This window comes from Scyliorhinus torazame, chromosome 22, assembly GCF_047496885.1.
Source record: "Scyliorhinus torazame isolate Kashiwa2021f chromosome 22, sScyTor2.1, whole genome shotgun sequence".
Lineage (NCBI taxonomy): Eukaryota > Metazoa > Chordata > Chondrichthyes > Carcharhiniformes > Scyliorhinidae > Scyliorhinus > Scyliorhinus torazame.
The window spans coordinates 19,446,597-19,461,303 of NC_092728.1; the positions used below are offsets into that span (position 1 = coordinate 19,446,597).

Sequence of the window (14,707 nt, forward strand, 5' to 3'; positions counted from 1 at the left end):
TGGGTATGTGCGTGCTTACGTGTGCGTGCGTATGTGTGTGAACATTTGTGTGCGTTTGTGTGTATGTGCGTGTTTATGCATGTGTGCATTTATGTGTGCGTGTTTATGTGTGCATGTTTATGTGTATGTGCATGTTTGCGTGTGCCTGTTTACGCGTGTGCGCGTTTGTGTGTGTGTTGTGTGTATGTGTGCGTGCGTGTTTATGTGTGTGCGTGTTTATGTCTGTGCAAGTTTGTGTGCATGCGTGTTTGTGTGTGTGTGCGTGTTTATGTATGTGTGCGTGTTTGTGTGTGTATGTGCGTGTTTATGTTTGGCTGTGTTTGTGTGTGTGTTTGGGGGGAGGGTGGGGAGAGTGGGTAATCCTAGCTGATGCCACCCCGAGAATGCCCACCGCCCGAAGGAGAGACCTGATGGAGTTGAGAAGAATGAGAGGCGAGGTGATCTTGCCAAACGCCATCACATTCTGAAGGGGTCTCCGCAGGGATCGATGCGAAAGGCTCCCCCCACCCCCCATCCCTCCCACCCACCCAACAACTCCACGGGACCGAGGAGGGGATGTGGGGTGGGGGGGTTAGGGTCACAGGTTCAGGATCAGAGGCCGGCCATTTTGGACCGATACGAGGCGAAACCTCTTGGCTCCCGAGGGTCGGGGAATTGTTGGAGTGACCGACTCCAGAGGAAACCCGGCCAGCGAGGATGTCCGAGACGGAGATGGCGAGAGATTTCCAGAAGCTAAGGGATAGGGGATGGGGGGGGAAGAGCGGATTCAAGGTGGGAGATGTCGCTTCCCCTTTTTTCTATATCCTAAATCCTGACATTGCCTTCAATCATAACACAGGAAACAGAATAGTTTTATTGATGAATTAATTTATACAATCATTTATATATATATATGTATATATTATATATATATAGATCAATAACCACCTCTGATACCATGTAAAGAATATCAAAAAATATATTAAAAATTTTTTTTTTTTTCCTCTCTCGCAAGAGGATTTCGGAATTCCAGCCTCCCCCTGGGTGGCTGGCTCAGCTACGTAGGGAATCATACCGTTCATTATTCCCGGGGACGGGGGTGGGGGAGGCGGTTAAGGCCTCTTGCCTCAGCCCTTTCGGCCGTCGGTGGCATTTCCTGCCGCCTTGTTGAGGGTTGCTCAGCGGGCAGCCGATTCCCGAAAACGCTCCGTGCACCATTAACCGCCCCAGTGTAGTCGGGAAGTGCGCGCGCCCAGGGTGTCACGTCAGGCACTGCGCCCTCCCCCCGGGCCTCGCCAGTTGATGGGCAGGAACCCCATCCGCCTGGGACGGCACGCGGGTTCCGGGACAAGCACCCCCCCACCCCCTCGCGCTGTGGGAGATGGATAGCAGCGTACAGATTCCACCCCACTCTTCCCTCAATTTTACTCCGCTATTGGCAATGGGCGCACACCTACAGAACATCAGTATAGAGACCACAAAACTCTGGTGCCCATTTTAAAAAATATCGTTTAAAAATGAAGAGTCCCAGGAATCTCCAGGTGGCCCCTCGAAGCCTGGAAGGATCGGGTTCGAAGAAAGGCTTCGACCAAACCACGGGAAGACAGGAGGGGTGCCTGCTCATAAACACACACACGCGCTTTCTCTCGCTCGCGCGCTCTCTAGCTCGCACACGTGCACTCTCTCGCGCGCGCGCACTCTCTCGTACACACGAGCTTCCTCGCTCGCGCACGCGCTCTCTCTCACGCGCACCCACTCTCGCGCGCACGCACTCTCTCTCGCGCACACGCATTCTCTCTCGCCCACACGCACTCTCGCGCACATGCACTCACGCACACGCACTCTCTCGCGCGCACACGCACTCTCTCGCGCACACGCACTCTCTCTCGCGCACACACACTCTCTCTCGCACGCGCACTCTCTCGCACGCGCACTCTCTCGCACGCGCACTCTCTCGCACACACACGCACTCTCTCTCGCACACACGCACTCTCTCTCGCACACACGCACTCTCTCTCGCACACACGCACTCTCTCTCGCACACACGCACTCTCTCTCGCACACACGCACTCTCTCTCGCACACACGCACTCTCTCTCGCACACACGCACTCTCTCGCACACACGTACTCTCTCTCATGCACAAGCCTCTCTCTCGCACACACGCACTCTATAGGTGACCGTCACTCCACAAGCCCACTCCCAACTATTCCGGAGGCTAATAGGCCAGGAAACCCATCTCTCACCATCATCCCACTCCCCCGTCCCTTTACAGTGCAAAAAAAAATCACTTCCACGTGTTACAATTGAGGCGAGGAGGGTAAAGAAAAATGAACCCAGTGTTAAATTAGTGTTTGAAAGTGGCTGATTTGAATCGCGAGCTACCTCAGGCTATGGGGCAGGGCAGCCTTCACTTGGGAGAATCGGAGGTGTTGGGGGCAACAGGTGCTTTGAGCGTGTGTGTGTGTGTAGTGGGAGGGTTAGCGGAGGGAATTCTTTAGATTCGTACCCCAGTGAGAGTCAGTGTGCGTGGGATCCCTACCCCAGTGAGAGTCAGTGTGTGTGGGACCCATACCCCAGTGGTGGTCAGTGTGTGTGGGACCCCTACCCCAGTGAGAGTCAGTGTGTGTGGCACCCGTACCCCAGTGAGAGTCAGTGTGTGTGGGACCCGTACCCCAGTGAGAGTCAGTGTGTGTGGGACCCCGACCCCAGTGAGAGTCAGTGCGTGTGGGACCCGTACCCCAGTGAGAGTCAGTGTGTGTGGGACCCGTACCCCAGTGAGAGTCAGTGTGTGTGGGACCCCGACCCCAGTGAGAGTCAGTGCGTGTGGGACCCGTACCCCAGTGAGAGTCAGTGTGTGTGGGACTCGTACCCCAGTGAGAGTCAGTGTGTGTGGGAGGAGGGTCTGGGTTTGCCTGCTCGCAGTCCAATAGCTGGCACCAATGTCACGCGCCCTCTAGGTGGTTTTAGGTGTTTTGGGGGGGGGGGGGGTGAGCGTGTACTAAAATGGATTCCTTCCAACATAAAAACGCACCCCCTACCACCACTGACCAATCAGCACCCCCTCCCAGCCCCTCCTCCCTCCCCTCCTGAGACATAAACAAGCTCGAGCCCCCTCTCCCCACTCGTAACCCCGATACGTTAAAGAAGCCGTTCCACCCCCCCCCCCCCCCCCGGCGGTCCCAGGGGAGGAAACCATTCACCGTTAAATCTACTCACACAATCTACAAAAAGCACCAACAGAAACGGCCTGTCACCACTGCCCAGTAAATGCCCGTCAGTAACCGGCTTCGTGCTCCACAACCCCAATTACTCGATACGTGGCGTGACCCTTGAGCCCTTCGCCGAGGGGACGGGACGTCACGTTTCGGGTACTCTCACCGGCCATACTGACCCCCACCCCCCACCCCTGTCCGGAAAGAGAGCAAAAAGGAAAAAAATCTCCCCCCCCCCCCCGACCCCCGCCGCTCTCGAGACGCAACTGAGGAGGAAAGAAAGAGAATGATAGAGAGCAGGATAGAGAGAGAGAGAGAGAGAGAGAGAGAGAGAGGCAAAAAGAGAGGCACAGGGAGGGGGGAGAAACTGGTGAAGAGTGGGGGAGAGAGGGAGGGGGCAGAGAGAGGGGGGAGGGAGACAGAGAGGGGGGAGGGAGACAGAGAGAGGGGGAGGGAGACAGAGGGAGGGGGAGGGAGACAGAGGGAGGGGGAGGGAGGGGGAGGGAGACAGAGGGAGGGGGAGGGAGACAGAGGGAGGGAGACAGAGGGAGGGGGAGGGAGACAGAGGGAGGGGGAGGGAGACAGAGGGAGGGAGAGAGAGAGAGGGAGGGAGAGAGAGAGAGGGAGGGAGACAGAGAGAGGGGGAGGGGGACAGAGAGAGGGGGAGGGAGACAGAGAGAGGGGGAGGGAGACAGAGAGGGGGGGAGGGAGACAGAGAGGGGGGGAGGGAGACAGAGAGGGGGGGAGGGAGACAGAGAGAGGGAGGGAGACAGAGAGAGGGAGGGAGACAGAGAGGGGGAGGGAGACAGAGAGAGAGGAGGGAGACAGAGAGAGGGAGGGAGACAGAGGGAGGGAGAGGGAGACAGAGGGAGGGGGAGGGAGACAGAGGGAGGGGGAGGGAGACAGAGGGAGGGAGAGAGAGAGAGGGAGGGAGACAGAGAGGGGGGGAGGGAGACAGAGAGGGGGGAGGGGAGACAGAGAGGGGGGAGGGAGACAGAGAGGGGGGAGGGAGACAGAGAGAGGGGGAGGGAGACAGAGAGAGGGGGAGGGAGACAGAGGGAGGGGGAGGGAGACAGAGAGGGGGGAGGGAGACAGAGAGAGAGGGAGGGAGACAGAGAGAGAGGGAGGGAGACAGAGAGAGGGGGAGGGGGCCAGAGAGAGGCAGGGAGACAGAGAGGGGGGAGGGAGACAGAGAGAGAGGGAGGGAGACAGAGAGAGAGGGAGGGAGACAGAGAGCGGGAGGGAGACAGAGAGAGGGGGAGGGAGACAGAGAGAGGGGGAGGGAGACAGAGAGAGGGGGAGGGAGACAGAGAGAGGGCGAGGTGAGAGAGAGAGAGAGGGAGGGAGACAGAGAGAGGGAGGGAGACAGAGAGAGGGAGGGAGACAGTGAGAGGGAGGGAGACAGAGAGAGGGAGGGAGACAGAGAGAGGGGGAGGGAGACAGAGAGAGGGAGGGAGACAGAGAGAGGGAGGGAGACAGAGAGAGGGGGAGGGAGACAGAGAGGGGGGGAGGGAGACAGAGAGGGGGAGGGAGACAGAGAGGGGGAGGGAGACAGAGAGGGGGAGGGAGACAGAGAGAGGGTGAGGGAGAGAGAGAGAGGGAGGGAGACAGAGAGAGGGAGGAAGACAGAGAGAGGGAGGGAGACAGAGAGGGGGAGGGAGACAGAGAGGGGGAGGGAGACAGAGAGAGAGGGAGGGAGACAGAGAGAGGGGGAGGGAGACAGAGAGAGGGAGGGAGACAGAGAGAGGGGGAGGGAGACAGAGAGGGGGAGGGAAACAGAGAGAGGGGGAGGGAGACAGAGAGAGGGGGAGGGAGACAGAGAGAGGGAGGGAGACAGAGAGAGTGAAGGAGACAGAGAGGGAGGGAGACAGAGAGAGTGAAGGAGACAGAGAGGGAGAGGGAGGGAGACAGAGAGGAGACTGCGTATACAAGGCACGGAAAAACAGGGGATTGAGTGTGCACATGAGGATTTGATGCCTTTGCCTTCACTTGATGACTAACTTTGTGTTGTAGGATTCGGGCTCCTGGGCGAGGGAGGCACTGGGGAGGACCTTGGGCAGGCTGTACAGGTACACGGCCCCAATCACCAGGCCCGCACCGAGCACAAAGTACACATCAACGTTGAAGCCGAAGAGGTAGACGGACGCCACGGTGGAGATGATGATGGACAGCGAGGCGGCGAAGCCCTTGAGGATGTTGTCGGCGTACTTCACCACTACCGCCACCAGGAGTCCGCCGATGGCCTGGTCGAAGACGACACACCAGACCATGGGCGTGTAGGCGAAGAAGAAGCCCTTCTCGCCGATGTCCTGGCCGTCCTTCCACCACATGGCGAGGAGGCCCAGCAGCGTGCCGAAGATGCCCAGCTGCACGTTGCGCAGCCAGACCGAGGCGGAGGTGCCCTTCAGTGTCTTCTCGAAGTAGACGCCGGCGAAGCCGGACGACACGCACGACACCAGCACCGCCATCAGCCCCACCAGGTAGTTCTGGCCCGGCGCCCGGTCCTTGCCGGCCCGCCCCTCCTCCTGTGTCACCTGCACGATGGCGATGCCTGTGAAGAGGATCAGCAAGGAGGCCCACTGCAGCCGCGACAGGCTCTTCTGCAGCATCAGCACGGAGAAGAGCGCCGTGGTCAGGATCTTGAACTGGTACATCACCTGCCATGGCCGCCAAAACATTAAAAGAAAAACAAAGAGGCAGGGTGCCCAGTGTCAATCTACGGTCAAGCTACCACTCCCCTCTTAATGCCCCAGCCCGCTGGCCGTTTTATATGTCCAGGCCCATCCCTAATTGCCCCTCGAGAAGGTGGTGGCTGAGCCGCTGCAGTCCCCGTGTGGTGTAGGTACACCCACAGTGCTGTTCGGGAGGGATCGCCAGGATTGCGGCCCAGCGACAGTGAAGGGACGGCCGACTGAATGTTTGTGGAAGGGGGAGCAATCAAGCGGGGCTGCTGTATCCTGGGTGGTGTCGAGCTTCTCGAGTGTTGTCGGAGCCGCGCCCATCCAGGCGAGTGGGAGAGTCCATCACACTCCTGACTTGTGGATGGTGGACAGGCTTTGGGGGGGAGTCAGGAGGTGAGTTACTCTCCGCAGGATTCCCAGCCTCTGACCTGCTCTGGCAGCCACAGTATTTATACGGCTGGGTCCAGTTCAATTTCTGGTCAATGGTAACCCCCAGGATGTTGAGTGTGGGGGATTCAGCGATGGTAATGTCAGTGAATGTCAAGGGGAAATGGTCATTGACTGGCACTTGTGTGACACAAATGTCACTTGCTACTTGTCAGCACAAAGCCTGGATGTTGTCCAGGTCCTGCTACGTATGGACAGGGACCTGTGACAGGGAGCCTCCTCTCTTGACATCCGGATTTTTAAAAAAAGAAAGAGGGAACCCGTCATCATTTCCGCCTTAAGTGTGGCGATAGTCCAGTGTGGCGATAGTCCAGTGGGGCGATAGTCCAGTGGGGCGATAGTCTAGTGGGGCGATAGTCCAGTGGGGCGATAGTCTAGTGGGGGCGATAGTCTAGTGGGGCGATAGTCTAGTGGGGCGATAGTCCAGTGGGGCGATAGTCCAGTGTGGCGATAGTCTAGTGGGGCGATAGTCTAGTGGGGCGATAGTCTAGTGGGGCGATAGTCTAGTGGGGCGATAGTCTAGTGGGGCGATAGTCTAGTGGGGCGATAGTCTAGTGGGGCGATAGTCCAGTGGGGCGATAGTCCAGTGTGGCGATAGTCTAGTGGGGCGATAGTCTAGTGGGGCGATAGTCCAGTGGGGCGATAGTCCAGTGTGGCGATAGTCTAGTGGGGCGATAGTCCAGTGTGGCGATAGTCCAGTGTGGCGATAGTCTAGTGGGGCGATAGTCCAGTGGGGCGATAGTCCAGTGGGGCAATAGTCTAGTGGGGCGATAGTCCAGTGTGGCGATAGTCTAGTGGGGCGATAGTCCAGTGGGGCGATAGTCCAGTGTGGCGATAGTCTAGTGGGGCGATAGTCTAGTGGGGCGATAGTCTAGTGGGGCGATAGTCTAGTGGGGCGATAGTCCAGTGGGGCGATAGTCCAGTGTGGCGATAGTCCAGTGTGGCGATAGTCCAGTGGGGCGATAGTCCAGTGTGGCGATAGTCCAGTGTGGCGATAGTCCAGTGTGGCGATAGTCTAGTGGGGCGATAGTCCAGTGTGGCGATAGTCCAGTGGGGCGATAGTCCAGTCGGGCGATAGTCCAGTGTGGCGATAGTCCAGTGTGGCGATAGTCCAGTGTGGCGATAGTCTAGTGGGGCGATAGTCCAGTGTGGCGATAGTCCAGTGGGGCGATAGTCTAGTGGGGCGATAGTCTAGTGGGGCGATAGTCCAGTGCGGCGATAGTCTAGTGGGGCGATAGTCCAGTGTGGCGATAGTCCAGTGGGGCGATAGTCCAGTGGGGCGATAGTCCAGTGGGGCGATAGTCCAGTGGGGCGATAGTCCAGTGGGGTGATAGTCTAGTGGGGCGATAGTCCAGTGTGGCGATAGTCCAGTGGGGCGATAGTCCAGTGGGGCGATAGTCCAGTGGGGTGATAGTCTAGTGGGGGCGATAGTCTAGTGGGGCGATAGTCTAGTGCGGCGATAGTCCAGTGCGGCGATAGTCCAGTGGGGCGATAGTCTAGTGCGGCGATAGTCTAGTGGGGCGATAGTCTAGTGCGGCGATAGTCTAGTGCGGCGATAGTCTAGTGGGGCGATAGTCTAGTATGGCGATAGTCTAGTGCGGCGATAGTCTAGTGCGGCTATAGTCTAGTGGGGCGATAGTCTAGTGGGGCGATAGTCTAGTGCGGCGATAGTCTAGTGCGGCGATAGTCTAGTGCGGCGATAGTCTAGAGCGGCGATAGTCTAGTTCGGCGATAGTCTAGAGCGGCGATAGCCTAGTTCGGCGATAGTCTAGTATGGCGATAGTCTAGTGGGGCGATAGTCTAGTGGGGTGATAGTCTAGAGCGGCGATAGTCTAGTGCGGCGATAGTCTAGAGCGGCGATAGTCTAGTGCGGCGATAGTCTAGTGGGGTGATAGTCTAGTGGGGCGATAGTCTAGAGCGGCGATAGTCTAGTGCGGCGATAGTCTAGTGTGGCGATTCTCGCCCGCGTGCTCACATGCCCAGAGGGTTCAGCGACGGAAGGTCGGCGCAGTCCCAACCCCCACCCTCCTGGCCCAAGGGGCCCATCTGATGGCGTGGAAGTGATGCCTCTTACAGTCGAAGTGCCAGCCGGTGAAGGCGCCTCCATGGGGAACTGGTCGCAGGGATGTAAAGGGGGGGGGGGGGGGAGATGAAAGCTCAGAATCGCCGTGTCAAGACAGCCACGTACCTGGAATGTTGCAGCTGGGAGGTTGGAAATGGCAACGTACTGCAAGTTGTTCTGCAGAGTGTAGATCAGCGACGGGACCGCCATCTTGAGCATGTCCACGTACTGCACGACCAGGCCGTTGTACAGGCAGACGGCGAGCTCCTTCACATTCCCTGCACCAAGAGAGACGGAAAGACCTCCTTGTGAATCGCCATTTTCCATCCCACAATCCCGCAAGCAGGTCATTCAGCCCCTCTGCGTTGCATACACACGCACGTGTACACACACATACACACACGTATACACTCACGTGTACTCACACGCATGTGTACTCACACATGCACACACACAAGCACGTGACACACTTGCACGTGTACACACACGCACGTGTGCACACATGCACACACACACGTGTACTCACACACGCACACACTCACGCACGTGTACACTCTCACATGCACGTGTATACTCACGCACGTGTACACACGCACGTGTACACGCTCACACGCACGTGTACACACACACGTATACACACACACGCACGTGTACACACGCACGTATACACACACGCACGTGTACACACACACCGTGTACACACACGCACATGTACTCTCACGCACATGTACACTCACACACGCACGTGTACACACACGCACATGTACACACACACACGCACGTGTACACACACACACGCACGTGTACACACACACGCACGTGTACACTCACACGCCGTGTACACGCACACGCACGTGTACACACACTCACACGCTGTGTACTCATACACGCACGTGTACACACTCACACACACGTGTACACACTCATACACGCACGTGTACACACTCACACACGCACGTGTACACACTCACACACGCACGTGTACACACACACATGGACACCGCACGGTTCTAGGATCCTCCTGTTTAAACCCTGTTTTCCCCTTTTGTTTTTTTTGACATTATAATTTTTATCCATGGGTGATTAATGGGCCTGTGACTTTAATGCAGCCTTTCCCTTTAATTCAAGCTAGAGAGATCAGTGATGACTCAGTTTGACTGACATGGCTGGCGGCCAATGAACTGGCTTGAAATGCTGGACTTTGCTGGTAACCAGCGGCGATTGGTTCCGGTTTCTCTGGAATATCTCACTCTCCGAGGTAAGGCTGGGTGGGTTCTTTTCTAGTTTCGCTTTTGATTCAGATGCCGGAAGAACGTCTCTGATTTTCTCTCTTTGATATGTGGAGTTCTGTCTGAGACATCCTGTGTAAAAACCCTTCTCCCTTTCCCCAGTAGGACTGCAGATTGTTTTCCTGAAACTGCAAAGGACTGAGATTAAAACTCGGGCAGGAAGCTGGGTTTGATGTGAGATAAAGGGTCTTAAGTGAGGAGTAGACTCAAAGGTGGACCTTTGGTTTGAAGGCCCAGCTTAATAAAGGCTGAAGTGTTTCTCCAGGAGAACTCCTACTGCCTGTGAGTACTGAATGAATGTTACTGCCAGAAGACCCTCACCAACTGTACACGGTGGCTTCGATCAGTCAGCCCGCAGGGAGGACAGTCTGCTGTAATGAATTCAACATCGAAAGCAAGGTATCTTATCTTTCTTTTTATCTTAGAACATAGAACATACAGGGCAGAAGGAGGCCATTTGGCCCAGCGAGTCTGCACCGACCCACTTAAGCCCTCGCTTCCACCCTATCCCCGTAACCCAATAACCCCATCTAACCTTTTTTTGGGTCACTAAGGGCAATTTATCACGGCCAATCCACCTAACCTGCCCGTCTTTGGACTGTGGGGGGGAAACCGGAGCACCCGGAGGAAACCCACGCAGACACGGGGAGAACGTGCAGACTCCGCACAGTGACCCAGCGGGGAATCGAACCTGGGACCCTGACGCTGTGAAGCCACAGTGCTAACCACTTGGGCAGCACGGTAGGACACCTTAACCCTTATCATTTTTACCCCTTCCCACCCCTCTTGTTTGTCTGTCTTGAGTGCATGGATAGAGGGTGGGACAGTAAAGGGGGTAGTAGGTTACCTTGCCGTAATTCTGTTCCAGTTACTGCATGTTTTGTCTTTATCTCTGTTACAAACAAACAGCAATTGTGTTTCAACTTACAGACCTGCAAATTATTGGGCTGCCAAAGGCCAACGGTTTGGGGAATTTTCAGACGAGTTATTGCTTCATTCACTTGTGCTGAGACTCCGGGGTCTGTGAGACTGGAATTGACCGCGCAGTAGCCCAAGGTGTCGTAACAACGGGGGGGGGACACACACGGACATCACACACATATACGCACACACTCATTCCCCCCCCAGTCTTCTCTTTTGTAGAGGGAGCTGTGACTGGGAGCCCGACATCCTAATTTTCTTTGTTTTAAAGAATGGAAGAGGGATCACGCCGTGGTTTCCGCCTTCGAAATCCCGATTGGAAAAGAAATCAGCCGGCTCCTTACCCAGTCTGGCTCACACGAGACTCCAGGCCCACAGCAATGTGGTCGATTCTTAAATGCCCTGGCAAACCTCGCAGACCACGGGCAATTGGAGGAGGGGAGGGGGGTGGTGGGGAGAGTGCGGGACTAATTGGATAGCTCTTTTGAAGGGGCTGGCCCAGGCATGATGGCATGAGTGGCCTTCTCCTGCTTGGGAAGGCTTGGGGAGATCTTACAAATGGAGGTGAGGAACAGGTCCGGCAGGTTTAGACAGGCTCGCAAGGGGCTGACGTTCCTCCCCGCGCCCATGAGACCCTACGCTTGTGAAGGCAATGGGAGAATTGCAGTGCCCCAAGGCACAGGACAGGCGTCGTGGGTGGATCGCCAAGGTGCGGCCAATCTGGAGTAAAAGGAAACAGCCAAACCCGCTCTCCTTTTCAAGGAATCGTTCGATGGTTCCAACACAGGAGGCCATTCGGCCCATTTTGACAGTGATTACCCGCTCAGTCCCCCCTCCCCAGTGACCCTGCAGGAGTAACTCACCCAGTCCCTACCCCCAGTGACCCTGCAGGAGTAACTCAGCCCAGACCCCCACCCTCCCCCCAGTGACCCTGCAGGAGTAACGCAGCCCAGTCCCCCCCCCCTCCCCCCAGTGACCCTGCAGGAGTAACTCAGCCCAGACCCCCACCCCTCCCCCCAGTGACCCTGCAGGAGTAACTCAGCCCAGTCCCCCCCCTCCCCCCAGTGACCCTGCAGGAGTAACTCAGCCCAGTCCCCCCCCCCCCTCCACCCAGTGACGCTGCAGGAGTAACTCAGCCCTGTCCCCCCCCCCTCCCCCCAGTGACCCTGCAGGAGTAACTCAGCCCAGTCCCCCCCCCTTCCCCCAGTGACGCTGCAGGAGTAACTCAGCCCAGTCCCCCCCCTCCCCCCAGTGACCCTGCAGGAGTAACTCAGCCCAGGCCCCCACCCTCCCCCCAGTGACCCTGCAGGAGTAACTCAGCCCAGTCCCCCCCCCCCTTCCCCAGTGACGCTGCAGGAGTAACTCAGCCCAGTCCCCCCCCTCCCCCCAGTGACCCTGCAGGAGTAACTCAGCCCAGTCCCCCCCCTCCCCCCAGTGACCCTGCAGGAGTAACTCAGCCCAGGCCCCCACCCTCCCCCCAGTGACCCTGCAGGAGTAACTCAGCCCAGACCTCCCCCCTCCCTCCCCCCAGTGACCCTGCAGGAGTAACTCGGCCCAAACCACCCCCCTCCCCCCAGTGACCCTGCAGGAGTAACTCAGCCCAGCCCCCCCCCCCTCCCCCCCAGTGACCCTGCAGGAGTAACTCAGCCCAGACCCCCCCCTCCCCCCAGTGACCCTGCAGGAGTAACTCAGCCCAGTCCCCCACCCCCCCTCCCCCAGTGACCCTGCAGGAGTAACTCAGCCCAGTCCCCCACCCTCCCCCCAGTGACCCTGCAGGAGTAACTCAGCCCAGTCCCCCCACCCCTCCCCCCCCAGTGACCCTGCAGGAGTAACTCAGCCCAGTCCCCCACCCCCCAGTGACACTGCAGGAGTAACTCAGCCCAGTCCCCCACCCTCCCCCAGTGACCCTGCGGGAGTAATTCAGCCCAGTCCCCCCCCCCCCTCCCCCAGTGACCCTGCAGGAGTAACTCAGCCCAGTCCCCCCCCCCAGTGACACTGCAGGAGTAACTCAGCCCAGTCCCGCACCGCCCAGTGACACTGCAGGAGTAACTCAGCCCAGTCCCCCACCCTCCCCCAGTGACCCTGCAGGAGTAACTCAGCCCAGTCCCCCACCCTCCCCCCAGTGACCCTGCAGGAGTAACTCAGCCCAGGCCCCCACCCTCTCCTCAATGACCCTGCAGGAGTAACTCAGCCCAGTCCCCCATCCTCCCCCCAGTGACCCTGCAGGAGTAACTCAGCCCAGGCCCCCACCCTCTCCTCAATGACCCTGCGGGAGTAACTCAGCCCAGTCCCCCCCCTCCCCCCAGTGACCCTGCAGGAGTAACTCAGCCCAGTCCCCCACCCTCCCTCCAGTGACCCTGCAGGAGTAACTCAGCCCAGTCCCCCACCCCCCAGTGACACTGCAGGAGTAACTCAGCCCAGTCCCCCACCCTCCCCCAGTGACCCTGCGGGAGTAATTCAGCCCAGTCCCCCACCCGTGACCCTGCAGGAGTAACTAAACCCCCCCACCCACACCCCACGCCCTCCCGTGACAGCACGGTAGCATTGTGGATAGCACAATTGCTTCACAGCTCCAGGGTCCCAGGTTCGATTCCGGCTTGGGTCTCTGTCTGTGCAGAGTCTGCACATCCTCCCCCGTGTGTGCGTGGGTTTCCTCCGGGAGCTCCGGTTTCCTCCCACAGTCCAAAGATGTGCAGGTTAGGTGAATTGGCCATGATAAATTGCGCTTAGTGTTGGGTGGGGTTACTGGGTTATGGGGATAGGGTGGAGGTGACCTTGGGTGGGGTGCTCTTTCCAAGAGTCGGTGCAGTCTCGACGGGCCGAATGGCCTCCTTCTGCACTGTAAATTCTATGATAATCTATGATGACCCTGCCCATTCTGCGTTACATTTTTTTTTTCCAATTAAGCGGCAATTTGGCGTGGCCAATCCACTTCCCTGCACATCTCCCCAGACACGGGGAGAATGTGCAAGTTCCACACAGACAGTGACCCAGGGCCGGGATAGAACCCGGGTCCTCGGCGGCATGAGGCAGCAGTTCTAACCACTACGCCACCATTCAGGTAACGATCCGATTCCCTTTGGGCAGCCTCAATCGAACCTGCCTCCTCCACACTCTCAGGCAGCACCCCCCAGATCCGAAACACTGGCTGAGTGAGAAAGTTTCTCCCCGTGTCTGCGTCGCTCCGTTCTCCGGTCACCTTCACTATGGCCTCCACGCCACTCCACCCCCCCACCCCCCCCCCGGTTTCCCGATCCCGTCAATGGAAACAGTTTCTCCCTCTCTGCTCTGTCCCAGACTGCACCCCCCCCCCCCCCCCCCCCCCCCACATGTCTCCCTCGTGATTTTGAAAACCTCGATCAAATCTCCTCTTGACCTTCTCTTCTCCCGAGGAGAACGGTCCCGGCTTCTCCACTCAGGTGGAGCCCCCTCATCCCTGGAACAATTCTCGTCAATTCTTTCAGCGCACTCCCCCTCTCACTCTTCCGCGTGCTCCCCCTCACACGCGCTGCCTCTGCCTCGCACACCCTCCCCCATGCTCCCCCGCACTCTCACGCTCTTCCTCTCAACTCACCCGCGCGTTCACCCCTCACTCTTGCCTGCGCTCCCTCTCTCTCTCCTTCCCTCTTTGTCTCACTCTCTCCTTCCCTCTTCGTCTTGGGGACACATAGGAGGCTTGGCCCTACCAAACCTTGTATTCTACCGCTGGGCACAACACGGAGAGAGCGAGGGTGTGGTTAAGGGAGCCGGAGGCGGACTGGGTCTGAATGGAGGAGGCCGAGTGCTGGCCACAGCGCCACTCCCGGCCCCCCCTCCCACACAATCCAGGAGCCCAGTGGTAGTAGCCACCCTAAGGACGTGGAACCAGTTTAGGCGCCATTCTGAACTGGGTGAGAAGCCCACAGGGGGCCGTAATCCGCAACAACCACAGGTTCGCACCAGTGAGGATTGACGCCATATTTGGTACGTTGCCGGGGGGGGGGGGGGGGGGGGGGGAGAGGCAGAGGGACATGTACGTGATGACAGACTGGTGACCCTGGGGGGAACGTACAGATAATCTCCAACTCCTGAAAGGGAACGAGCTCAGATATCTGCAGCTGCGTCACTTTCTGCTC

At 58.1% G+C, this 14,707-nt stretch overlaps 1 protein-coding gene across 4 annotated transcripts in view; it reads right to left on the minus strand.

Moving 5' to 3' along the window:
* Positions 1-14,707, minus strand: part of slc35a2 (solute carrier family 35 member 2) — a 48,885-nt gene that overhangs the window by 14,574 nt on the left and 19,604 nt on the right. For all 4 annotated transcript variants that reach the window (XM_072487940.1, XM_072487939.1, XM_072487937.1 and 1 more), the window contains exons 3-4: positions 8,509-8,660; positions 5,194-5,849 (exon numbers count right to left, since the gene is read on the minus strand). In XM_072487940.1, coding sequence (XP_072344041.1) covers positions 5,194-5,849; positions 8,509-8,660 — 808 coding nt within the window. The remainder of the gene's footprint in view (positions 1-5,193; positions 5,850-8,508; positions 8,661-14,707) is intronic.